Source organism: Euleptes europaea, chromosome 4, assembly GCF_029931775.1.
Source record: "Euleptes europaea isolate rEulEur1 chromosome 4, rEulEur1.hap1, whole genome shotgun sequence".
Lineage (NCBI taxonomy): Eukaryota > Metazoa > Chordata > Lepidosauria > Squamata > Sphaerodactylidae > Euleptes > Euleptes europaea.
Genome location: NC_079315.1, coordinates 86,779,204 through 86,806,451, shown reverse-complemented (window position 1 = coordinate 86,806,451; position 27,248 = coordinate 86,779,204). Strand labels below are relative to the sequence as shown.

Below are 27,248 nucleotides of genomic sequence, written 5' to 3'. Positions count from 1 at the left end.
ATTAACCAGTGTGATTAATCAGCAGTGTAGCCATTGAAAGAGAAAACTCTGGTTTTTAGCAAGTGGTTGGATATTGTTTGGCAATGTCAAGCATTTCAGAGCTGGAATATGTAGGTAATGTAAAAGAATTTCATTTTACTGTGTAATTTTACAGTCTCACACACACACCTACGTCCACTGAAGCCCCCCAGCTAAATGTTCTATATGCCACAAGACTGGAAGAGGGCAAATGCTATCCCAATTTTCAAAAAGGGGTGGAGGGATGACCCAGGAAACTACAGGCCAGTCAGTCTGACCTCTCCCAGGGAAGATACTTGTGCAGATTTTAAAGGAACGAATAAGCAAGCACCTGAAGGACAACTTGGTGATCCGGGGAAGTCAGCACGGATTTGTCCCTAACAGGTCCTGCCAGACCAACCTCGTTTCCTTACTGGATTGAGGGAATTGTCATTGTTGCTTACCTGGATTTCAGTAAAGCTTTTGACAGGGTTACCCATGATGTTCTGATGCGTAAACTAGAGGACTGTGTACTGGACTCTATGATAGGTGGATAGGGAATTGCATTCAAAGAGTAGTTGTCAATGGCATTTTATCTGAATGGAGGGAGGTGTCCAGTGGGGTGCCACAGGGCTTGGTTCTGGGTCTGGTACTTTTCAATATTTTTATGAATGACCTGGATGAGGGAGTGGAGGGACTATTCATTAAATTTGGAGATGACACCAAACTGGGAGGAGCAGCGAACACACCAGAAGATATAGATTTCAACGAGATCTGAACACACTGGAAAAGTGGGTGGATGTGAACAAGATGCAATTCAACAAGGCTAAATGCCGAGTTCTACATCTGGGTATCAAAAATGAGGCACACACATACTGGATGGGGGATACACTTCTGGGTAGCAGAGTGCGTGTGTGAACAAGATCTTGTGGTAAGGGTGGACTGTAAGTTAAATATGAGCAGCCTGTGTGATGCAGCAACAAAAAAGGCTAATGCGATCTTGGGGTGTATCAACAGAGGCACATCCAAATCTCAAGATGTCATAGTTCCGCTGTACACTGCATTGGTCAGGCCACACCTGGAGTACTGTGCAGTTCTGGAGGCCTCGCATCAAAAAGGATGTGGAGAGAATGGAGCAGGTACAGAGGAGAGTAAAAAGGATGATTTACATATATTTACAAAATAGCAGGAAAAATTGGAAATGACAAAACCAGCCATTAATGGCCCATTTTAAACTTTTCCTGACACTCTGTGTTTTTTCCACCCTTAGTATGTAATTCATGTTTTCTTTGGACCTGTCTACCAGGAGTATACTACAATTCAGACACTGGTTATGTGGTCATTTCTGCCTGTGGCTATTTCTGCTATACTGATCTACACAGAAGCAGAACATCTGTACAGTCTGTATGTGTTACTTCATGGCAAGGATGCACTGGGGAATAAGTAAATCTTTCTTGCTCAGCTGTGCATATTACAAGGCCTAAGGGGAAACAAAGAAACCATCCTCTGAATGTACTCGACTCAATTTATTTTGATTCTGCTACTTCAGTCTACACACAATTGTTTTCCAGAACAGTGTTCTTCAAAACGCTCTGCAATAAATCGAATCTTGAATGGAGACTGGCGCCCATCTTTGACCCACAAGGAGCAAAAAAGGCGACTTAAAAGACATGGTGGCATGAAAATGCAAGAAGGTATTGCTTTAAAAACCAAACTTAGCAACACACTACTCCGAACAACTGGCCAAGATGGGTCACTTTTTGAAGGAGGGTGGTGGGTCGAAGGGGTATCTTTTTGAACCTTATAATTTTGTAACCACGAATGTACTAATAAGTATATATACTCTTTTGTATTTTCTTTTTTTATTTTTTTGTATTATTTTTTTGTTTTGCTTTGTTATAATATATATATATATATATATATATATATATATATATATATATATATATATATATATATATATATATATATATATATATTAAAAAAAACAGATATGGTGGCATGAAAATGCAAGAAGGTATTGCTTAAAAAACCAAACTTAGAAACACACTACTCCGAACAACAGGGCAAGAAGATCCTCCAACAGGCAGAGATAATAGTTGGGACTTCAGCAACTCCTTAGCACGACCTCCTTGGTCGGGGACCGCATTCAAGTGGCGAGCTAAGCATGCCTACATCGATGGGCTTCTATAAGTTCTGCACGCCGCATAAGATTCGACTGTGCAACGACTGGCGAACGGTCGAACTCTAACGGTTACTCCGAGATTCCTGATTCAGCCTCTCCCCCCCCCCCAAACCGTCATTAGCTCGCATAACCCACTCTGACTTCCCCTCCCCTCCCGGAAGTGCAGGCTCCGAAGAGGCGGTCGTTTCCGGCGCCGCTCTTTCTTTTCCAACCGGTGAGTTTCGACTGTACCGAAGTTTGGGGGAGGCGAGTTTCTGTCCTTTCCGAGGTTGGCGTGTCAACGCGTGGTCCGCAGAGGCGCGTTCAGACGGTGAGGAAGAAGAAGAAGGGCACCTGAGAACATAATTTCGCTTCTCAGAATAGCCGCTAAAGAACAACCCGCGTGTGTTTGTGGCTGAGGTGGACGGGAACTTGGAGGGGTGGGGGGAGAGAGAGAGAGACAGCAGCGCGCAGCCGCAGTAAGACCTTAGACTGTGTTGTCACTCTCCTCTACTTAAACACAGATGTATTCACATTCTAGCTGTATCTAGCTGTGGCTCACGAAAGCTCATACCCTGCCAGAAAATATTTTTGTTAGTCTTTAAGGTGCTACTGGACTCTTGCCCTTTTCTACTACTTGTCAGTAAGTTGTGTGTTAAGTAGGTGTAAAGGTGTCCCTGCTGCGCTCTCTTTTCTGACCGAGCTTGTGTCTCTTTTTACGGCTCCCTGACACATTGGGCAATCTTTCCTCGCCGCCATATCCCATGTTGGGGAAAGGTTGCGCTGTTGAATTTCTGCCTGCCGTGAAGGTAGCTTTCCTGTGCCGTTGCTTTGACTGGCAGCTTTGGGTGTCAAGGTATTACTGGCCACCGTAACGTCCTGCTTGCCAACGATCCTGAACACACTAATGGGCAAGAACAACGTACCCGTGGGATGGATGTGTGTCTACTTTTAAGGGAGATAATTCACAGTGGGTAGCCGTGTTAGTCTGTCTGCAGTAGTAGAAAAGGGCAAGAGTCCAGTAGCACCTTAAAGACTAACAAAAATATTTTCTGGCAGGGTATGAGCTTTCGTGAGCCACAGCTCACTTCTTCAGATCTGAAGACGTGAGCTGTGGCTCACAAAAGCTCATACCCTACCAGAAAATATTTTTGTTAGTCTTTAAGGTGCTATTGGACTCTTGCCCTTTTCTACTACTTTTAAGGGAGTCCGTTAGTATTTTCTTCTCGTTGGAAGCAATGAAGAAACCTGTTGAGGAAACTACCGCTCTCTCCTGTGTGCTGGCTACAGAGTAGGACTGAGGGGTGAACTGAAGTAAGATAGTAAGGTCCCCCCTGCCTGCCTTGCTTCAGAGGATACTGCACTCAGTGCCGTGTGCAAGTTTAGCGCGAGGGAGTTTTGGATGAGGCTGTGTGTGTACATGGCATGGTCCACTGTATAAAAAGTGGCAGATAAATCCAGTAGGAGCAACAAAGAGGTTGGGCCTTTTGTCTACATTCAGACAGAGGTTGTCAACTAAAGCCAGTGGGGACATCGCCATCCCATAACCTAGTCTGAAATCAAACTGGAAAGGGTCGAGAGTACATATGATCCCAGAAGACCTGGACTTGGTTTGCTACTGCTCTCTCAGTCACTTTGGCCAGAAAGGGCAGATTAGAGACAGGGCAATAATTGGCTACATTGTTTTTCTGTAGGATTTTTTTTTTAAAGAAGTGGACTGATAACATCTTCTTTGAGTGGCCAAGGGAAAGTGCCCTGAGTTAATAATAAGGACTCATTGGTGCGGTCTTTACATGATTTTGGAAGCCAGGTTGGGCAAGGATCCAGGATCTAAGTAGTGGTTTTCATGGATCTTGTCAACATTTATCATGAAAACTGTTAAAAGTGGTCCATAATAGACTAGTTGGTGTATTAGGCATTTCATCTGGTAGACCTCTGTTATAATCAGCATCCAGATCAGAGTGTATTCTTGATATTTTATGAGTGTAAAACTTTGCAGAAGCATCACAACTGATTGTTTCTGAGGCAGTGAAGGCTCAACTGTAGGAGTCGGCAGATGCTGTGGTACCTTGAACAACTGGGATGGACATGTCCTATCTGTTACAGTAATAGCAAGAAGTAACATTTCTTTGTTGCCTTCACTGCTGCTTCATAGATCTTACAGTGAGTTCTGGAGGATAGTCTGTCAGATCAACATTGTTCATGGCCACCAGGAATGGTGAGCCAATGTAGGATCATAGTTAGAGAGTCAGATAAGAACTTGGAAGACCCAGGTGCTCTGCTACACTGAACCACAGGTCCACAGGGCTAAACTACTTGGTCATCCATTCTATGTATTTACATACAGCCACCTTATGGAGCCCCTGCAACATGGAATTGTTGGTGTGGTGGCCTCCCCATACTGTACAAAACAACCCTTGGATTTTGAACAGTGTTGCTATGGGAAGAGTTCTGTGGTTTCAAAGTTATAAAGTTTAATTTGATTTCCAAATATACTAATAGGCCTACTGTGATGGTTTCTCTCCAAACGATATGCTTTCTTTTGTTTACTGCAGAATTTATTTTCTACCTTCAGCTTATATTTTTTCTATTATTTTTCTGATGGCAAAAACTAAGAGGCATATGCTAAAGTAACATAGGGTGCAACAATTAATAGCTCTGCTGGGTAATGGGCATATTTGCAATTTTGTTTGTAGAAAACCAAGGCATTCTACTTTTACATTAAATAAAAATGCCAAATAAAACAATTTCATATGCCAGTTAAATGATAAATGATCCATTTTATGTTGGTAAAGCAGTAAAATAAGGTTAAGTTTGACGGAAGGAAGTTTAAGTATTGTTTGGACAGTTTAGGTATGTGTAGGGAGATGTATATATCTAATGCTGTAGATTGTCGTAAATAAAATAATTCATACTATGCATGTTGAGTGAATTAAAAGTTGTCATTAAAGGCATTTCACTCATTCCAAGAGAAATAGAAATCTTTCAAAAGAGTTTTACCCCCCCCCCTGTGGTCTCCCAAATGTCTCAATATCCCACTGGAAAATTGGCGGGGGGGGGGAGTTCCCTCTCAGATTTTCCTGTGTTCCCCCTTAGGCCTTCACATCTTGAGAGAGAGGATTAAGTACCCTCTTCACTTGTCTACTCTGCCCCCCCCCCACATCCCAAAACCTTATCCTTTATTTTCTTACTCCTCTAGCAGCTCCCACTGGTTTGCCTGCCATTGTAGACTTTATCAGTCAGCACCACATGACAATTGACATGAACAATCTAGTCTTCCTTAGCTTCATAGCTTTCATAATGCAAAAATTAGGGCTGGGTAAGTTCACACTAGGATATATGATCATGGCTCTTCTATTGGTTGTAGTCTCTTAGTAGATCTCTGGACAGAAGCAGTAGTTTCTTACTAGTATTACTAATTTTTTGATGTACTGTTTTGGGAAGCTGCTTGCCAACCTGTAATTAATGGAACGAATGCAGAATTTCTTGAAACTTACTGAGAAAGCATACAAAAATGGAAATTGGATTTGAAACTGGCAGTGTAATTTCTTTTGTTCCATTGCTGGCAGATGGTGTCTGGCTGTAATACCAATTCTTTGGGGCTGTGAATTTCAGGCAAAAAGGAGAGTAAGGTGTTGTTGTTTTTGCTATAATATTTGTGGTTGAAGTTAAATTTAGGAAGGTTTTATTGAAGTTTAACATTTAGGACCATTTATAGTGAGTAAGTAATGTTTTCCTGGTAGAATCAAAATGATTTATTGAGTACTGGTGCAGGCTTGGGACAATCCCAAGCATCTACAAATGTAAAACATTCATTCTGCCTTATTTGCCAGAAAATTACACTTTCTCCACCAGTGGCAGTTCTCTCAGGGCCTTTTGAATAGTCTTCAAGCCTTGTGATCATCTTATACATCCACCAAATGGAGCACAGTTGAATCTTTAACTTTCGGTAACCAAACAACAGAATGGACTTTAACTGACTGTATTTGATCTAAAGTCATTTAGGAATCTTTGAACAAAGTCATGACCAGATGGGCTCGAGCCAACATCACCCAGAGCAAGAAGACTCTAGATGCAACACCATGGGAAGATATGAAAAATTGTTCCTCCAGAAGCCCAACAACAAATAAAAAGCAAAGTCCTTTAAGGAATTTCCAAGGGAAAAAGAAAAATAAGAAGAAAAAAGACTATCTGAATGAAGATGTTAATGGTTTTATGGAATATTTAAAACAAAATTCACAGTTATTACATAATGGAAAAATGATTGACAGCCACGAAATTAAGGAGGAAATAGGAACAGCCTTAAAGAAAGACAGACGCCGGGAGACCAGAAGGTTAAATAGGCAGGAAATAAAGAAGAACACCATGGTAAGCCTTCCATTGCTTATTTCCCTTACACTCTGCTACTTTCCTCTTCATGGTGCTTCTTGCACACCTCTGAGATCACAGTAGTGTGACTCAGTACTGATAACTGGAGGAAGAATATTAGGCTGCAGGCATACTTTTTGCACATTGGCTAGTGTCCAGGCTTCTGTTTATGATTGTGCATGCCTTAACATATATTTTGATGAGGTTTATCCTCATGCATCCATCTGTTGTACATGTATACACTTTAAATTTATAAGTTTGCTATCATAGAATATTTACTTAGCAGTTGGGTGTCTTGCTTTTATAGTCAGTATTATTAAAGATAGACTAGAAATGTAAGTGAATTGTATGTTTTGCTTGATTAGGCAACTGTTACTCTTGAAAGCCTATGAAAAGTTAGTTTCATTGTTCCATATGCATGCTATAACCAGACTTTTTCTTCAGTCTGTTGTTTTCCACAGAGATATGTGCTTGTGTGGTTTCCCTGTTGCTGCTGCAACTGCATACAGTGCAGTAGCAAGAGGACTTCCACATGGCATGCTTGACCACATTTCCACTGCCCCAATCTCCTACCAGCATGCACTAAAATTACTATTAACAGAAAATCAATTTATACACACACACACACCAGGCCATAGTCAGAGAGCAAGAACCCTGTAGAAGAGGAATATAGACTGCAATAAGCCACAGAAGCAAACCAGGCCATCTGGGGACTCCCGTGCTCTTATTCCTACCAAGTTGTGAAGCTTACTGAGTGACCCATCACCAATTGTGCACTGTTAGGTTAGCTATCATGTAAGGTGGTTATAAGGACAAAATTTGGCAAGAGAACATTGATCTCACTCTGGGTTCTTCAGAGAAAGAGTGGAGAAAATGTAATTTATGAGAAGGGTACATATCACTTAGTGTTCTTTTGTGGAGTCATTTCCAAAGATGGTTCAGTAAATCTGACAAGTTATTTGTTGCAAGTGAGAGCAGGTGAAAGCTATGCTTTTTTTTTTCACTTCAGGAATTTTAACTTCAAACTATACCCTTGAGTCTGAGCTACCTTAAATACATAGTGGTAGCATCTGTTCTTTTGGATATGAGTAATTTGAAATGTGGTTAGCAGAAAAAGAGATCACCTTGAGTCCATCTGTCAGTTGGTAATTTACATTGTGTTGTCAAAGGTGTGCTTCCACTGTAGAAAGCCAGGACATGGTGTTGCAGATTGCCCAGCTGCACTTGACAGCCAAGATATGGGAACTGGAATTTGTTATCGTTGTGGATCTACAGAGCATGAAATCAAGAAATGCAAAGTAAAAATAGATCCTGCTCTTGGTATGTACAATAACTACAGCTCTTTGTATAGTGGGCTTGGAAAAAGTGTCTTCCTTTTTAAAAATATACGCTAAACAGTTTTCAAAATGAGCCTTCAGATTATAGTGATATAGGTTTACTGTGCTCTGATTTTTGTGCGGATGTTTGCAGCATGATGTGTAAATTTTTGAACTCTTACAGGAGAATTTCCATATGCAAAATGCTTTATTTGTGAAGAGATGGGACATCTTTCCAGGTCATGTCCGGATAATCCTAAAGGACTCTATGCTAAAGGTGAGAACAGCTGGTTCGAAAATCACACACTTCTTATAATGGTGGCAAATCGAAAATCTTAAGACCACTTTTTCGGCATTGAGAAGACTTAATGAAAAGAGTGAGCCTTAGAAACGAGTTTGTTTTGTGTGCTTCTGCCCACATTAAGAAATTCTGCCTCTTCATCAGCAGATCAACAGAGAGTTTTTTCTTATTCATTAGTATCTTAGCACTGGTTGCTATAGAAACAGTTCTTGAAATTCCAAAGGGATTGCCACAAAACCTTCAAATAACAAAAACATGTATTTTAAAGAATGCACAGTAGGCGGCAGAGCAGTATTCTCTCTGCCCCCCCCATTACTATTTTTCCCAAATAGTAGCAGTTGTTCCAGTCTCTTACCTGCATGTGAGGATTTGAAAAGCCTTACCTGTGCTGGGGATTTCTCTTTAGGACAGTCTGCAGAAAGTCCTATCTGAGTAATTCCATTGGAGACTTCTGGAAATGGTTGTGGTGCAGAATGGGCTGGGGAAATTTTGACAGCTTATTTTAATTGATAAAAAGGCTGACTAAGCAAACATTCGTTGAATGTATGTACAGCAGCTAACATCCTTTCGTTAAAGCTTTTCAAGAACAAAGTGGCAGCTGGAAGTGGGCATTTCAGAGGCTGGAGTTCTGCAGAACATGACTTCTCCTTCCACCTCAGGCAGTGGGAAAGCTATCTTTTTTCCTGCAAAACGTTTTATCCTTCAAAGAGGCATACATGGTTTTGTTTTCAACAATAGCATGAGGTAAATTAGGTTGGTAAAGTCACTGAGTTTCATGCCAGATATGGATTTGAACCACGATCTTCTCAAGATCAGCCTGACTCTCTCGTTAGTACACCATGCTAGTTAAAAATCTGTGCAAAAGCCATGAATGTTGAGTTTTATTTTCTAGTTCACATTCATTGTAAATTATGTCAGTTGGTGTTAGGCCTGCATAAATCTTAATAAATTATAGTCATTTTTTCTGTGTTGATCTCTTACAGGAGGTTCTTGCAGGGTTTGTGGATCTGTGGAACACTTTAAAAAAGATTGTCCAGAGAATCAGAATTCAGGTGGGGAACTGAAGAACTCTTTAAAATCAGGACTTAGTTTTTTTGCACATGAACCATTCTATATTTAGCATATTCTGGAAAATATTGATTATCTCAGCAGAACAATTCCTGATTATTTTCCTTTCAGTGGCATGCTTGCGTGCTGTACAATAACACATCTAACAGGCAAGTAAGTGGGCCTTAACTCTTTTGCATATGCTGTTATCTATTACAGCTGGAGATTGAAACTGACAGTGCTGATCAGGTGTCCTTGGCAGTGAAGAAATGGGGAACTGGATTGCCAGTAGCATAGTAATATTGCCTTGAAATTGACCGGTAGCTAGATACTGCCAGGACTTAAAGATTTGATGAGTACCGAGTTAGTAGTATGATATAGAACAATGGTTCCCAAACTTTTGGGGCCACCGCCTACTTGGTTTCATAAATTCTTCTAGACAACAACAAAAAAAAGGGGGGGGATGAACTCAACAACAACAACAAAAAGTACAGGGAACCTAAGGGTTGAGCTGAGAACTAAAAATTCTTTATAAATATGTTTATATATTTATTAGGTGTACACAATCTAATAGATAAAAACACTGGCCCTGGATTGGAGGCTACATATAAAATCACAAATATAAACCGTTACAAAAATAATCAACACTGTTGATGATATTTAGCATCTAAATGACCAGTAGACCATGTGGTCTATTGGTCATTTATATTTTACATGTCATTTATATTGTGTATACCTTATAAATATATTTTAAAAGAATTTTTAGTTCTCAGCTCAACCTTTAGGATCCCCGTTCATAAATTCATCCCCAGTGCCCCCACCTATAAAAAGCATTATTCAGAAGAGTGGTTTGCATGACCCAGTAAGGAAGACAATAATAATGAAATTAAAAAGAGTAACTATTAATTGCACATTTATTCAAAATCAGTTTAAACTTTTTGGTTTAATTTATTCAACAACATTGATGAACTTGATCCAGTGATAGCAGCTTTTCAAAGTCTGATAGTTATTTAGCGAGAATCTTAGATACCACAATTAGTAACCACTGTTCAGTAAATTTTTAATGTGATGGATGGGCTTGATGAAGTGATACCATTTTCCTAATGTGTGCTGTAAAGTTTGATGAGTAATGTCAAAGTAGCAGTATTAACATAGACTATGGGTATTTTAAATGAGCACCAATTTTTAAAAGACTTGTTTTAATTTGACTTGACTATAGTGTTGATAAAAAATGAAAAGTACAATGAAATTATTTTGGTAATAAATGTATTGTCTTTATTGGACTATGTTCTCATGTTTTTTCCCCTCTTCACAGATCGAGCAGTAACTGTTGGTCGATGGCTCAAAGGAATGAGTGCAGATTATGAAGAAATTCTAGACAGTTCTAAACTACAAAAACCAAAACCAAAAGTACCTAAGGTTGTTAACTTTTGATACTTCAGATTTTGCATAATTTTTTAAAATGATATTCTGAAAATATGATTTAGAGCCCATTCCTGAACGGGGGCGAAGCTCCTTAGGAGCCGACATGACCCCATGTCGGTGTAGGTGCCACCTTATCACGATGCAGGGGCAAACATGCCGGTGTCTGGGTACCTCCGTCCCCACTGCCAGCACAGCCATGTGCTGGCGTTTGGGGGGGGGGGTGTTCCTGAGAGTGGAGCTGTCTTTAGGCAGCTTCCACAGCCCTTGCTGTTTGCTATGGGGCATTTTCTCCTCTTTTGCTTTATTTTAGTTTTTAAAATGCTTTTTTTTCCCTCTGAGGGGGCTGGGAAGCCTCTGAGGAGGCAATGTGGCTGCACTGCTCCTGGACACTGAGGATCCACCCTCCCTTCAGGAATGGGCTGCCTGCAATTATGATGATATAGCTGCATCACAGACATACATATACCACACCATACCATCCGTCTTCCTACCTGGATGGTTTCTTTTATTAGAACAAATGGTAGGAAGTGGCTGAAGTGGAATGTAATCTGAAGGACATTACCTGTTTGCCAACCAATGTGTTACTCAGTAATATGATACTTATCTGTGGGTACTGATGCCAATAAAAAGTGTAAATGCAGATGGTTGTTTATGCTTTATTCCATTATATAGATTTAATTAAATTATTATTTGATCACTTGGTGATGGTTTCTTTTTAATATTCTTGGTTCTGGTCTTGCTTGTGTATAACTACAACAAGGCCGTTTAAGGCCTGCGAAATTATTTGGTATGGCCCTTCATGGGCCCTGGCAGATCTCTAACTCAGAAGGATCTAAATGGGCGATCTGCTCCCTCCTGTGGATGGGAATAGCTTCTATTTAAGGCAGATGTGAGTTTGTTTTGCTGAGAAAAGGAACCTTTTTTCCCCCTTGCAGAAGAGTTGTTAGCTGTGGAGCTGCTAGGACCGCCCAAGAAACTGTGTTAACCCTTTCCCACATGGGCCGTGGAGAAACGTATTCCCTCTGCATTACAAGAGGGCTGGGGCAAGTTCTTAGCCAGTGTATCCTCATTTCATTCCTGCAGGCAGAGGTAGCAGGAGCTGGCTATAGAATCCGGCCCCGACCATGCGGAGCAGGAGCAACTCCGGTGTGTGGCTGGATGGCTTCACCCGGCTGGTGCAACAGACCATCCTGTGCCACCAAGTGGGTGAGTGCACCACCAGTTGGATGCCTGCCTGCTTGCCCGCACCCGGGGGGGTCATCTGGAGCAGCTGCCAGCTTGGGGCTTGGTCAGCTAATTTTTAAGTTGATAATTTTGTATGGCCTGCGAATGATGTTGTAAATATCCAAATGACTCTTGGCAGAAAAACGGTTCCCCACCCCTGATCTAGAGTGAACAAGCTATATAGTTATAAGCTATATAACTGTGCTCCAAACATCAAATAATCCTAAATGAAAGAAATATAGGGAGATTATGGAATAAAGTTGAGTGTCTGAGAGCAAAGGCATGCTACAGATTTTTAAGTGAAAAATAAAATTAGGTAGCTGAACATTTTAAAGCAGTTGTAGCGTCATGGAAACATAATGAGAATCAGAACAACAAATAGACTGACACATAATCACTCAGAAATTAAACCAGTAGGTGGATACTGGGTTTTTTCTTTTGCTCTTGCTTAAAGTAATGAAAGATTTGTGAGACCATGTAATAAGCGCGCTATACTAGACTATTTCAAAGATATTTCATTAGATGGGAGACTGCCATTACAGATTGAGTATTGCTTATCCGGACATCCAATATCCAGATTGATCCTAAAACCAGACCTTTTGAGCCGGCATGCAGGCATTACTCACAGGCCCTCAGTGGTGCCATTGATGGTTCAGTGTACACTAAATTATTAAAAATACTGCTTAAAATTACATTCAGGCTAAGTGTATAAACTGTATATATAAAACATGAATGAATTTTGTGTTTAGGCTTGGGTCCCATCTTCAAGATATCTTTTTTTGGTATTCAGTACAACTGCGCTAGGAAACTGGTCCTCCTGCCTGTTTGCCACAGCAGGTGCTTCATGAATTGTGCGCCATCTGATTTGTAAATCTGTATATTTTATTGTTTTAAGTGTTTTAATTATATACATATGTATATGTAACTGGGATTTTATTAGTGTTACCCACCCTGAGTCTGTTCTTGGCTGGGGAGGGCAGGCTAGAAATTTTAAAAATACATAAAATTATGTATCTGCAAAAATTCCAAAATACATAAAGATCCAAAATACGGACCACTTCTGGTCCCAAGCAGTCCGGATAAGGGATACTCAACCTGTATTAGTCACTATTTGTTTTGGGGTTTGTCTTGAGCCAGCTCCCCTTGAAGTGAGTTGTCATTTTCAGATGGGTTTTGACTTTAGGTGAGATGTGTAAAATTTTACATTCATTCTAACTTGGCTAAACTCCCATATTTTAATTATCTAACCCATAGGTTGTGTGCCTACTTTAGTTCATTTTCAGAATACCATCAAGCAGAGTTTTGAATAGAAAAATCGTCCTCACTGTGAATTTTAATCTGCCTTTTAGTATGTGATTTAATAATACAATAGAGACATGAAAATAAATGAATTACAGTTAAGCTGAAGTATTGTCTAGACCTTGATGTGCATCTACAATATTTTGCTGCCTTTATTGTTGCTTTGTATTAAAAAAGGAGTACAGTGTTGTAGGTATACAAGGCAGAAAGTATGTTGCAATATATACTGAAATAGGTATATCTGAAAGGGTATTTCTGTGCTAAAGTTTTTACCATTTGAAGGGCTACATGTACATGTCAAAATTCTGTACCAGGACAAATCTGAATTATATGACAGGGAAATCTGAGTTCAAAGATTAATACACAATGCAAAAATCAAAGTTATTTTTCATAACTTAATATACCTCTGTGTGCCTTGAGGGTCAAAAAGAATGTAGAATCTAGAATTCCAGCTTCTGAACACTGGATACCTTTTCACATTTTACTAGATGAGCCTGCACATATAATGGCTAGAAATATGTATTTGTTTTGCATAGTATTTACCTGTTCATGCTCTGAGTTTCAACTAATAGTTTAAGACACATCATGAGAGCCGGCATAGCATAGTGGTTAAGAGCAGTGGACTCTAATCTGGTGAACCAGGTTTGTTTCCCTACTCCTCCACATGAAGCCTGCTGGTTGACCTTGGGCTAGTCTCTGCCCCACCTAACTCACAAGGTGTCTGTTGTGGGGAAGGGAAGGTGATTGTAAGCAGCTTTGAGACTCCTTAAAGGTAGAGAAAAGGGGGGGGTATGAAAACCAACTCTTTATTTCTTGATTGCAGAAGAATTCTGCCTGTATATGGAATCTGGTGTCAGGCACAGATCTCAGCAGCCTGGGATTCTTAGCTTTCTTCTGAAACATAAATTGTATTGACAAGCTCTGCAAAGGTTCTGAAATAATGATAAAATTCTGGAAACTGCTAAGAAATCCATCATTCAATGAAGACTCAGTTAATGTTGTACATTGTGGCAGTTTAACACAGGGATCCCCAATCTTGTGCCTGTAGGCAATGTTGGAATTTCGAGAGGTAAGTAGTGGGCACCACCCGAAAATGATTGCCGTGAAGGTGGGATTAATCACAAAATTGCTGCCACAGAGGGGCAGTTACAAAATGTTGGGAGGCTCCAAGCCAATTTATATATTTATTAATTAAAACATATCCCACCTTTCCTTGCGGTCCAAGGCAGCTTACAATAATAGTTGAAACATTTCCAATTAAAACAAAAATAATGTCACAAACCCCAAATCTCTCCCTCCCAAGCATCCTTCTGTGATGGGGGAAGGTACTTATGAATGGATGCTCTGTACAGATCCAGAGTTGATTCCTCCTGGGATCTTCTGAAGGACTTCCTGGCGGAAGAAAGTCGGGACTGGCTCTTTTCTTTGGGAAAGAGGGAAGTAGGTGACAAGAAATACATGGGTAGGCCCTGTGGTGTCTACAGGTGCCACCCTGGTTAAACCAGTGGTCTCCACGCAGGTTCTCATTATGAAAACAACTGACAATTGGTTTGTCAGATTAATATTGCTATTGTAATTGGCAATCTACGTAATAGACTTTCAGTGATTAAGTTATTCATGAACTGTCACTTAATGAAGTAGCGTTGAAGTTGCTGTTCTGGACTCCAAGAACTGGATGCATGCAGAAGCTGTATTCTCAGTGTATTCGGACAGGCCAGTAAAGTTTGCAACAAAATAAGATGTAACAGCAGGGGTGCCCTGGTTGTAATAGGAGACCTTTGAAATAAACAAATGAGCAACATTAGTCCTTTCATGAAATTCACCAGCACTGAAATCTCATTCATAATGCTGAAGATCTTGGGCTTGTTTGAAATGTTCCATCAATGCAATATATACAACCTGTACCATGCTACCAAACAGCTGCACACTAGACCATTTTGCTTAGCATGCAGGGTAGTCCTCAACCCAAGTTACTGACACAAGTCCTGAGGCACTGGCTGTACCACTGGGACTCGGTCCCAATGTGTCTGGCCACATGCCCTTGACCTCCCTCCCCTTTGTATGCCAGCATACCAATCTCCTCCTAGGTAGACGTAGTGTGGGTTTTTTGATACTTAGAATGCAGTACACTGCCTCTGAGAATCTGCAAAAATATCTAAATCCCATCCCACAAAAGCCTGCCAAGTTTCAGTGCAGCACTAGCACCACTACGAAGATAGGAAGCAGTCTCATACCATCTGCTAGCTCTGAACTACATACTAGTCTACTAGCTCTGAACTGCAGCAGAGCTCCTCAGTTTCATGCACAGAAGATTCTTAGCTAACACCTGAAATCCTTTCTCTCGAGAACTTTGGATCTTTTACGAGCAGAGCCACTGAGCTATGGCTTTTCAATCTGGTAGCCTTGTAAGGAAGGAGATTTAAATGTTTGTGACCACTAAGATGCTTTGTTGACAAAAATAATAGCTTGGTGGACACTCACTGGACCCAGCAGTGTACAAGCAGAAACACAGACACCTTTTTTTTAATGAGTTGGGTCTAGGAAACGACAGGAGCTGCAGGGAACATTGTTTTAAAAGTCTACAGGAGCCCGATTTAGCTCGGAATTGTCGTACAGATGGATAAAGGGCTCCTGCCTTCCTCTCCCATGCTATTTGCCCAACCTGAAATGGAACTGGGAGCGGGATTATTTGCCTCGTTTTGGAGCGCCACGTGCCCAGAATACTACATGTGCAGCTCCAAAGTGGGGCAAATAACTCCACTTCCCAGGAGATGGGAAAAATCATGTAAGGGGGGAAAGCAGGAGCTCCTTTCCCCTCCCGCTAAGCTGAATTGAGCACCCGCAGACTTTTAAAATGATGTTTCCCACAGTTGTGTGGCTGTAAGGAATGCGAGTCTGGACCCGCTTAGTTAATGCCTTGTGTACTTTGGCACCTGTGCAAGCAGAACTGCACTAAGATCTTATGTAATACCTAATGCCTAAGCCCAAGCTCTTGTGTAATACCTAATGCTTTCCTCCCTATATCTTACTGTGCCCAGTAACTGCTTGCAGTTAGGGATACACTCTGCTTAACTTAGTGCTAGTGTGAGGTTTCCCCCCCCTACACTTCTGCTTTTGCAAGGACCCTAGAGCAGGTGGATATCTTGTGACTGTTTCAAGCTCATCATCAGAACCAAGCAATATGTATTGTACCACTTTAATTTCCCTACTCTGCCAACAGTAAAGGTTCAAGAGACTTCAATCTGCATATGGTACTACATAAACTGATAATATAAGGGGCCACAATGCAATGTGTGTGTGTGTGGTGATAAGACGGAAACTATTTCACATTTTGATCTAAAAAACTAGCCACTTCGGGGGGGTGTGGGTTCATTTATAATGTATTTGTAAACAACCACTTTTTGTTTATCTGAATTAATCAACAATCCTGCCAGCCAGTGTGAACATAAGAGCCAGTATGGCATAGTGCAGTGGTGGCGAACCTATGGCACGCATGCCAGAGGGGGCACTCAGAGCCCTCTGTGGGCACACGAGCCATTGCCCCAGCACAGAGTCCGCCTGAGTTTGGCGCTGCGCGGAGGGGACGGCTCGCCTTGGGCACCAGCTGCTGGAGCGAGGGAAGGAAGGGCACTGCTGCTGCTGCTGCACTCCGAAGGCACGAGGTGGAGAAGCCGGCACAGGAGCGCAGCACGGCTGTCTCCGGGTTGGACGCGGCGCCTTCTCCTTCCCGGCCCAGAGTTGGAAGAGCAGCTTCTCGTTCTGATCAGCGGCTCCTGGGGGCCAATGAAGCCAGTACTGTGAGCGGAGGAGGATGGCGCACCTATTGCTCCTCCTGGCACCGGCTGCGGGGTTTGGGGCGTTTTTGGGGGGAGGCTGATCCAGGTGCATCCAACGGGACCTGTTGTTGCGGCTCCTGTCGTGGGCAGAGTAGGGAGGACTAGTCTCTTCCGAGGAGACTTGGGGGGGAGCGAGGGATGAAAACTGGCAAACTTCCTGCTGCTTTCCAGCTGAGCCGGGTTCTCCATCACCCCCGGCGTTTAGTGCCTGGTGGTGCAGCGAGCATGAGTTGTTTTTTCTAAACTAAAACCTCAGTATTCAGGTTAAATTGCCGTGTTGGCACTTTGCGATAAATAAAGTGGGTTTTGGGTTGCAGTTTGGGCACCCGGCCTCTAAAAGGTTCGCCATCACTGGCATAGTGGTTAGATAAGGACCTGGGAGAGCCAGATGGGAATCTCCCTTCTGCCATGCAAGCTTGCTGAGTGACCTTGGGTGAAGCTTGCCAGTTGCACAAAGACGAAGAGTTGGTTTTTATATGCCGACTTTCTCTACCATACCACTTAAGGAAGAATCAAACTGGCTTACAATCACCTTCCCTTCCCCTCTCCACAACAGACACTCTGTGAGATAGGTGGGGCTGAGAGATTGTGACTATCCCAGGGTCACCCAGCTGGCTTCATGTGGAGGAGTGAGGAAACCAACCTGGTTCACCAGATCAGAGTGCACCACTCCAAACCACCGCTCTTAACCACTACACCGTGCTGGCTCCCCTACTCAGCCTAACCTACCTCACAGTTGTTCTGAGAATAAAATGGAAGTGAGAACCATGTATGTTGCTTTAGGTCCTCACTGGGAAGAAATGTAAATGAAGTAAAAGAAATAATTTTTCATTTAATTTATGGTGAGATTGCTGACACCCCTGGTTTCAGATGTAGCTGCTGGATCTGCTCCAACAAGAAGGGTGTGTGTGTGTGTCTGTCTGTCCGGGGGGGCTGAATATATCTCCCACCTTGACATTTTGTTTTGATTAGTGGGATTTCTGTTTTGCTTGGAGTGCTAGCTATGCAGTGGATTGGAATGGAAATCACATGCAGCATTTCCCTATGCGATTGGTGTCATCAAGCAAATTTCTTTATATGTCACCAAGGAAAGGGAAGGAGAGGGACAGCAAAATATATCAAATAGTAGAATTTAATTATATAGCTTCTTACCAAAGAATTGTTGCCGTTGCTGTAGATCAAGAATCCTGCACACTGGATTTGACTTCTGCAGTGGTTTTGGTTAAAAGGTGGAACACAGGGCAAGGCAACTGACCTCACAGCTATTATGAAAGGATCACTAAATTTAATAGAAATAGTGTTACCATCAAATCCCACAAACTTCCACCAATTCAGTTTTCCATTTTGAAACTGATTCAGGATCTCTAAAGACAGTAATTGGTCAGTTTTTGTCTTTTGTGTGCTGAAGCACGTTTGAACTCTTGCAGTGACTAAAATATTGTCATTGCTTTTCTTGTTTATGAGAATCGCTACAAAAACGAGGCACGGCAACAATTTCTCATGTGCAGAGGCATTCAAGAAGAGGAATCAAGAAAATCCTTTACATCTTTCTCCTCCCCCTCAACAAGCTTCCTCCATTAGGTCCTTTGAAATGGCTTCGAAATGAATCTTTTCCTTTTTTTTTTTTTTTGCCGTCAAGTCCCATCTGTCTTATGCCGACCCCTGGTGAGGTTTTCAAGGCAAGAGACATTCAGAGGTGGTTTGCCATTGGCTTCCCCCACGTCATGACATTGGTATTCCTTGGGAGGACCCTGCTTAGCGTCTGAGTTCTAACGAGATCATGTGAGCTTGGGCTATCCAGGCAAATGAATCTAGCTCCTGTAGTTACTGCAGCTGCCATCACAAAGACCTTGGTGCTTGAATTCCCCATGTCTGAGCACCCACAGAGAAACCACCACTGGGTCCTTCTGAAACTCATCTGGAAATGGTTCACAGAAGTATCCAAGGAATCAATGCTATGGGTTCATTAGTCCAGGAAAAAACACACATCCAACCCAATCTTCCAGCAGCAATTTGCTACCTTTGCAGTGAAGATGGGAACAGGGACCAATGACACTTGTGCACATTCAGTAAGCAATGCTGCTAAAGTTGGGAAATCCTGCCCAACTTTACTTTGCTCACACACTTTTGCCTCCTGCCTCAAGCTACATGTCAAGTCTAAATCTGAAATTTCTTATTGGCAAGTTGTCAGAAGTAAACTTTGAAGTATCTGGTATGATATAGCTTTGAGGAATATGTGACTCATTCCTATTAGGCCAGTTCTTTGATGCTAACTATTCAGCAATCCTGTGCAAGTCCCAAATTTTTAAGGAAATCAGTAATTTTACCAGGAATCTTACATGAAGTAAGTAATAATTACTGCTTTGTTTGTTTCTAGTAATAAGTTATGACTTTTCTATACTTACCCAGTCTTGCGGGGTTTTCTTCGAGATACAAGAATTAAAAAATCATTAGACTTATTTCCACTAACCAATGGGGATGTAATGTGATATATTTTGTCATCTTCTGTTACACTCTGCACAATTCTAGACGTTCTGCACATGGAAGCAACATAGAAATGGAGTTCAGTATCAATTAAAGGAAACTTTTATGTTCTAAATTGGGGCTGGAATGGTACAGTATCTTGTCAGATGAAAGAAATGCTGAAGCTGGGCTACAGAGCTTGGAGGAGCTACAAGTGACTGCTTTTTAGCAGACAATTAGAGCAGCAGAACAAGAAAGGTGGGGGGAAGGAAAAGAGAAGCAGTTTAATTAAACCTACTTCTACAAAGCTGCCTAACCAGTTCTGCCTTAATGTCTCTGCTTCTCTTGCCTTCCTGCTACCAATTTTAAAATATATTTTATACACACACAAGAGTTATCATAATGTATCATAGTAATAACAGTTTTCTTAAGTGATAGTTTATATTGATTATTGCAACAGTATTATGTTCAGTATATTGCATGATACAAAAAAGGAACCAATTTAACAATTTTGAAATCTTTTAATACCAAAAGGACAGGATACATCTGTACCAATGTAATGTTCTGGAGGAGCCACAGAGAAGAAACTTTCTTAATCAGCCTATTTCCTTACTTGCTTAACGTAACTAAGGCACTCTTTCAGAAATTGTTCACAAATGTTACATGCCAAAATAAAACAGGTTTCTTAAAAGAGCAGTCATAAGAACAATTTCCTGGGAGTAAGCCCCATTCCATTGAATGGACCTAAGTAGGATTCTGACAAAGCCTGGAAGACTACAGTCCTGAGACCACTTATAATTAAATTCTCCGAGCCCATACCCGCAGGAATTTCCTAAAATGTGTTTTTAACAACACATTCAAATGAGATAGATGGCAGTTTTTAGAATATTATCTGTATGAGTTTAGTTTAGATTATTTCTGCTTCAAGGAGATCGAACAACAGTTACTGGTCCTTAAAATGGTTATGCATATCTTATATAAAAGACTAAAGTATTTTCCTTGCCACCAAGTAAGCATTATTGATTTCTACTAGATCCCTTCATCACAAGATTCTTCTTGTTTTACTCAATACATTTTTTAATATGAAGTCAGAAGTATTTTTTGTATACCGTACTTAATCATCTTTACTGACATCCTTGTTTCCTCACTGAAATGTTATTTAAACCTTTTTGACAAGTTATTTTTTCTTAGTCATGTCTATCAAGGCTACTTTAAATGTGATAATGAGATCTGGCAATAACTTACAATTTACTATCATGCTTACAAGTAATATTTGTCCCAATGCGTCTGGAGTGTGAAGTCAGATAGAAGGGAAAAGGCTAGTTCTGAGGGTATTTGTACTTGCATTTCAACCTTGATTGCCAAAGCATCTTCCTCTAGAGTGAATATTTTAATCTGAAACAAAAGTTGTTTGCATTTTTAAAACCACAATTCTAAATTCAAATGAAAAAAATTACAATGTTTATTTGTAAATGCAATTACAATGTTTAAAAGTTTTAGATCATCAACTGTATATTACAATACACTTCATAGGTTTTAAGACAAATGCTGCTAACTGAAGCAAACTTTATTGGTAGAGGGAACAGATATAATTGGAGCAGAAATTCTAGAATACAGACACAGAAGGGTAATTGTGTGCAGAAAGATAAATGGAAGATGAAATATTTGATGCAGTTCTGCTGTAAGTGGAGGAAGGAGATAAGAGTGGTAGAGACACTCAAATCTTTGTAACTAGATCTAATAATATAAAGGAGCATTGGTACAGATTCAGGATATCATGAACTAGGAAAAATAGAATCGGTTTAATATTTATGGTTGAGTGTGAGAGAAACACAGATTCACATTAATCCTCTGGAATGGCAGGAATATTTTAATGTAGATCTCCCATTCATAACTTACACGGTCTAGAGTGCTGGTTACTTCCCATCCAGGTTTTGCTGCCATTATAGTCAATGCTGCAATATTGCTGTTGATTATGTTTTCCTGAAACGTAGGATATAACAACAGTAAGAAAATATAATTGCTGAGATTTCTTCTAATTTACACAGTTACGATCTAGGTTTACCTCTTAATCCTGCCTGATGACCAAATTAATGCAAATTAAGGGAAAGTAATCTATGTTTCACTGATCAGTTAAGCTACAGAGAGTTGTGGTGATCCAAAGATATAATTAAGCCAATCTCTCTTTGTTTTGGAGATGCACCACAGTTTCAGTGATGAGCTGTAGCCCCAATCCAAGCTGAAGTTGGGACCCTGAGGTGCTCCTTTAATGAGAAGAGTTACTAAGAAATTCAAGAAGTGCATGTGTTTTCGTCTTTCTTTTCTGTGCTTTGAGTAAGAGTTGGGTAAGAATTATCTTACCCCTCAATTAGAAAAGAATTTCATAACAATTTCTTGTTGATTCTCATTAGTTCTCATAGCCAAGAGTATATAAAGGGGCTTGTGATTGTGAGAGGTTGGATATTTTTGGCCAGGCAGATTTGCATGCTGTCTGTCTGAGAATTATCCCTGGCATGACACATTGAAGGGTATGAAGCTTTACTGCATTTTTTTCATTGTAATTTTTACAGTATTTCAGATCTGTGTTATTTTATTAGAATCAGTTAGATTTTTTTATGTAATCTACTTTTCATATATATTAGTGAGTTTTTTGAGTCTTTCACTTTTTTATTAGTATTATTGAAACTCTTACAATAAAAAAGTATTTTCTGAAAATTTAAAGTTGTGTCATTGCTTGAGGTGGCTAGTTAATTAAGATAAAATATTTTTAGTGAAATACAAGATATAGAAATTTAGCCACTTATCACAGCAATTGATCTGCATTATTCTGCTATGAAATTTCTGCATTGTTTAATATATATAAATACTTGTGTTTTGTTTCAGATTTCTACTTGGTTTCAAAGTTCCACTATCCTAATGCTATTACATAGAATTTTGGGTGTCTCATCCTGTTTATTGCACTGACTGACACTGAGCCTTAGTAAAAAAGGAAGACTATAAATATAATAAATAAAATAACATAATTTATCCTGGGAGTGGCATATAGGAAAATAAGTCAACCATTCATTGCTTCTTTATTTGCTGTCTCTGTCACTTGGTAGAAGTGGGGATAAGTCCTAACTAGAAATTATACAATGTAGACCTGCTTAATTTTCACATTTAAGATTCCTGATTTTCATTTTATGCAGCTATACCAGCAGCATCTACAGGTGTAACATCTGAGGATGATTCTATTTATAGTATATTTTCAATAATCATTATTCTTTTTAAGGTGATGAATGAGCAAGAGGACTTAAAAAAAAAATCAGTGAGCACATACCTGAATTTATACAGTTAAATGATGACTGTCTTTTTATCTTCCACAAGTGAAGGGACTTTTAAAGTTGGTCTTTCTTGCCTTCCCCTTTCTTGCGATTCCCCCCACCCCCGTGCCCCAAAAAGCTTCTATTGTGGGTTGGGGGATCTCCTGATTAAAATGCCATGCAACATTGGGGATGAAAATAAAGTGGCGAAATCAGCAAAACTACCCCCAACTGATTCCAGCCGCAGCAGAGTTAGAAGCAAACTCTATATATTTTTTCTGTTAAAATGCACATGAAGTGTGCCGCTTCATATGATAAAAAGGTTACCTGGTTGTTGGTTCTTGTAGGTTATCCGGGCTGTGTGACGGTGGTCTTGGTATTTTCTTTCCTGACGTTTCGCCAGCAGTTGTGGCAGGCATCTTCAGAGGAGTAACACTGAAGGACAGTCTCCTTCAGTGTTACTCCTCTGAAGATGCCTGCCACAGCCGCTGGTGAAACGTCAGGAAAGAAAATACCAAGACCACCGTCACACAGCCCGGATAACCTACAAGAACCAATGAACTCTGACCGTGAAAACCTTCGACTACGTTACCTGGTTGGTTTGGTCCCAGGGATCAGGGATGTAATCAGCTTCCTTCCTCAAGAGAACACATTTCCTGCAGTTGATATTATGTGGAGAAAAAGACCAAAAAGGAACTAAGAAATTCTGCAGCCTTAAAAAAACTTCATTTAATAAATTAAAAACGTATATAGCTCTCCACCTCTTCCAAACAAATATGTTTCAGCTAAACCAAGTACTTAGTTCTCACAATTCATTATGATGAAATCAGTAATTTATTTTTCCATAATAATAAAATGTAGGGTTGCCAGGTATTTGAATATATATGTCTCAAGACTTCTTTCACAATGTGGATGAAAAGCAATATCAAGAGAAGGTATAAACATGTTGGATCTGCTGCCAATCCCAACCAGCATTGCCCCACCATTATAATTTTCACAGAGGGGAAGGTTCCTGAACATCCTCAAGATTCGTACAGCTGCTAGATTCAAGCCCAGTAGCACCTTAGAGACCAACAAGATTTTTGGGGGTATGAGCTTTCGAGCATCAAAGCTCCGTTCATCAGATATCTGATGAAGTAGCTTTGTCTCTTGAAAGCTCATACCCCCCCCCCAAATCTTGTTGACCTCTAAGGTGCTACTAGACTGATGTCCAGCTGTTCTCCTACAGACAATCACAACTACTCTCTGAAACTATTGTAGTGCTTCTGTAACTCAAGATGACTTATAGATAACGCAAGAGTACCACTCCTACGTGCTATTTCCAGATTTTATTTATTGGCACAGGGCTTTTAAATACTCTGAAGGAATAATATAAGATGTAGTCAATTATCAGGAATTTATTATGAGCTACATCATTTCTAACAATTGCAATGTTTCAGAAATCAAACATGATCAGTTCTACAACAACTGAGAAATATTTTCTATTGTATTATGAATAGCATTTTGAAAGTTCATATTATGCCTGAGGTTTACCTGGGGAATCGAATCTTCTTGCGTGCAATAGCTTCGTGATACCTTCTTAAACCATCCTTTGTAACAAAAGTTTTTTTTTTAAATCATTATTGTGTATTTTGAAATAACTTTGTTTAAATTAAACATAATCACAGTTCTTTAATATTCAGAATAACTGACAGCTGGGAACAACTAAAACTTTGCTCATGGAATAATTTAGGATGAGGCTATCCTTTTAAATAAAACATTCAAATTAACTACTGAGCATTCTGAAAAGTGTAATTCTGGTTTCTCCTAGCAGCAGCACATCACTACAAGGATTTCACTTGAGGACGTCAGTCCTTAAATTACTATCTTCTGTGTAAAATATAACACAACATCCTTTAGAACCAGTGCCCAAGGAAATCAATAAAATAAGAATACAAGAGACTTGTATTCCACCTAGTCCAACATCCCACAGAGGCAAGCCAGATGCCCCAGGAGATGCTCAGAAGCAAACCTTCTCCCTGTTGTTTCCCCCCATAACTATTATTCAGTGGTATACTGCCTCTGGACATGGAGATTCATTTAGCCATCATGGTTAATAGCCAGTGATGGAACTGTCCTCAAATTTGTCCATATAAGATGAGACAATCATAAAATCACTGTATAATGTAGTTTAAATCACTTTAGCAGCTAGTCTATAAATTTAGCAATTATAAAATTGATTATATGATGGGCTAATCTATGTACATTTGTTCTCTTCCTATTAAAAAAGAATTCACCTTTGTAGTAGGCTTGACTTGGGGGAACGTAAAAAGCTCTCCATTTCCTTTTATAGCATTAAAAATGAAAAAAGCACTGTTGATATGTCTTGCGTGGCCTTTGGCCCATTCTTCACAGTTGTAGGCCTCAACACGAACTCCGACCTCAACACTGAAGGAAAAAAGAAGAATATTTTATGTATATATGTAATATGTTATATGATTCGCCACACTGATACAGAAGTCAATTACAATGTTATACAGAGAAGCTGTAAGTGCTTTTGGAGGAAAAGTGCTTAAGTCAACGATACTGACACTATTACTATCAACATTTATATGCTTCTAGATGCAGTTAATAATGTTGTTGTACAGAAGTACATTTTATATGTATGTGTGTGTGTGTGTTTTCTTCTGGGACAAGCTTGAAAACATTTGCAATTCTCAAAAGCCAGAAAAGTTGCTAAATAAGATTGCCAGTGGTCAGAGAACAGGGCTTCTGTGCTCTGCCTCTCCCAGAATTTAGCAGAAACAAAGCAATATATGAAAATTTCCTAACCTCTGCAGGTTAGATAATTTGTTTTATTTTAAAGCAACACATATACAGTTCTTATCACAGCTGTGAAGATTGTTGTCAAGTCCCTAAACATTGCACTACCACAGTGCAAACACTAAAGGTCCTAAAATGGGTATTGATAGCTGCAAGTCAAACACTAGTGCTGGTGCTATGATGAAGAGATAGAAATCATAAACAGATTCATGTGCTGATCTTAATGTTTAGGCAGCTTCATATTGCAGAAGGTGGTCCTTAATGTACTCTGTGGAGGCACTGGGAGACCCTACCCAGACCGACACATTATGGAACATCCAGAAAAAGAAACAAAATCCATGTAATGCCTTTAATTAGGGGCAACCAAAATGACAGAAAACATTGTACAATGTTTCAAGCTCATCATAACTCTTTGTCAGAATAGAAGTTACAGAAATTAAAAAATGAAGGGGGGGAAAAAGATTTTCCAGGTCAAGATGTTTAGACCCTGGCTTGTCAGCTTTCGGTGTTAGATGCTGACAGGTTCACAGTTTAATTGCTGTTGGTGTTAGATTACAGCAGTTGTATTCTGGGAAGAAGAAAAAGCAAAACAAAGGAGGGTCATCTCATTTGAAAAAATACAGTCCAGCAAGGTTCTAGTGGGGCACTTTGGAACAACCAGAATCGGCCAGCCAAACAAGCTGCAGCAACAGCTTGAAGGGAAGCACCATGACAAGTGATTGGCAGCATGTCTCTAGGTGTGGCTAGGAAGAGGAGCTGTTTGCTCAGTTGCACTGGCAACTGAGTTTCCACGAGAGTAGACGATCTCATAAGAGCCTGGGAGTCTGGAAGACACCTGCATGGCTTGCTGAATGGGGTTTCTAAGAAGCGGCCAAGCAGGATGTGCTCAGTGCCCCATTCCAGTTGACTGAGAGGAAGAGGAGGACAACCTGGGTGCCAGCAGACCTCTTCCCTTTCAATATATAAGGCCGCTGGGAAGAAGAAAAGACTAGTATATTGCACGTTAGGGCAGCATGGGAAAAGCATCCTGGTCCCAGTCCAATTAAGGTTTTAAAAGCAAATACCAGCACTTTGAATCATGATCCAAAGATAACTGGTAGTCAGCTCTAGGTGCTTCAAAACTAGTGAGGTACATTTTCATGCAGAGATAGCAGTCAACAACTCTGCTATTTCAAACTGTATAATAACACCAGAAGCTCTGATCCTGATCTTTCAGCAGATTCCATCCATAAATAAGCTGATTTATCATTCTGTGTGTGTGTGTGTGTGTGTGTGTGTGTATAAAGTCAAGTGCCATCAAGTCGCAGCCAACTTGTAGCAACCCCTGTGGGGTTTTCAAGGCAAGTGATTAAGCAGAGGTGGTTTGCCATTGCCTTCCTCTGCAGAGTCTTCCTTGGAGGTCTCCCAAGTATTGACTCTGCTTAGCTTCCGAGATCTAATGAGATTGGGCTGTACTATACCATTCCACATCCCTATCATTCCCTACTCAGCATTATTATCAGCTAACCTGACCTCAACTTGTAGCAACCCCTGTGGGGTTTTCAAGGCAAGTGATTAAGCAGAGGTGGTTTGCCATTGCCTTCCTCTGCAGAGTCTTCCTTGGAGGTCTCCCAAGTATTGACTCTGCTTATCTTCCGAGATCTAATGCGATTGGGCTGTACTATACCATTCCACATCCCTATCATTCCCTACTCAGCATAATTA

General features: G+C 40.4%; 2 protein-coding genes across 2 annotated transcripts in view; one reads left to right on the top strand and one right to left on the bottom strand.

Moving 5' to 3' along the window:
* Positions 1–2,545: 2,545 nt before the first annotated feature.
* On the top strand, positions 2,546–10,648 carry ZCCHC9 (zinc finger CCHC-type containing 9). The gene is made up of 6 exons (XM_056848236.1): positions 2,546–2,566; positions 6,159–6,529; positions 7,699–7,849; positions 8,030–8,122; positions 9,130–9,198; positions 10,509–10,648. Exons 2-6 carry the CDS (start codon positions 6,185–6,187, stop codon positions 10,625–10,627), a joined length of 777 nt encoding a protein of 258 aa, XP_056704214.1. The 5' UTR covers positions 2,546–2,566; positions 6,159–6,184; the 3' UTR covers positions 10,628–10,648.
* A 4,122-nt stretch (positions 10,649–14,770) lies between these two features.
* The window catches only part of ACOT12 (acyl-CoA thioesterase 12), a 31,220-nt gene continuing 18,742 nt past the window's right edge, over positions 14,771–27,248 (bottom strand). Inside the window, exons 8-15 of the mRNA XM_056848800.1 lie at positions 25,019–25,169; positions 24,276–24,331; positions 23,335–23,398; positions 21,340–21,423; positions 20,705–20,835; positions 19,383–19,511; positions 18,130–18,256; positions 14,771–14,917 (exon numbers count right to left, since the gene is read on the bottom strand). Of these exons, the coding sequence (XP_056704778.1) occupies positions 14,771–14,917; positions 18,130–18,256; positions 19,383–19,511; positions 20,705–20,835; positions 21,340–21,423; positions 23,335–23,398; positions 24,276–24,331; positions 25,019–25,169 (889 nt within the window). The remainder of the gene's footprint in view (positions 14,918–18,129; positions 18,257–19,382; positions 19,512–20,704; positions 20,836–21,339; positions 21,424–23,334; positions 23,399–24,275; positions 24,332–25,018; positions 25,170–27,248) is intronic.

Coding starts and splice junctions, on each gene's coding strand:
- ZCCHC9 (XM_056848236.1), top strand. CDS start 6,185: ATGACCAGATGGGCTCGAGCCAACATCACCCAGAGCAAGAAGACTCTA. Junction 6,530..7,698: donor AAATAAAGAAGAACACCATG/GTAAGCCTTCCA, acceptor GTGTTGTCAAAG/GTGTGCTTCCACTGTAGAAA. Junction 9,199..10,508: donor TCCAGAGAATCAGAATTCAG/GTGGGGAACTGA, acceptor CCCTCTTCACAG/ATCGAGCAGTAACTGTTGGT.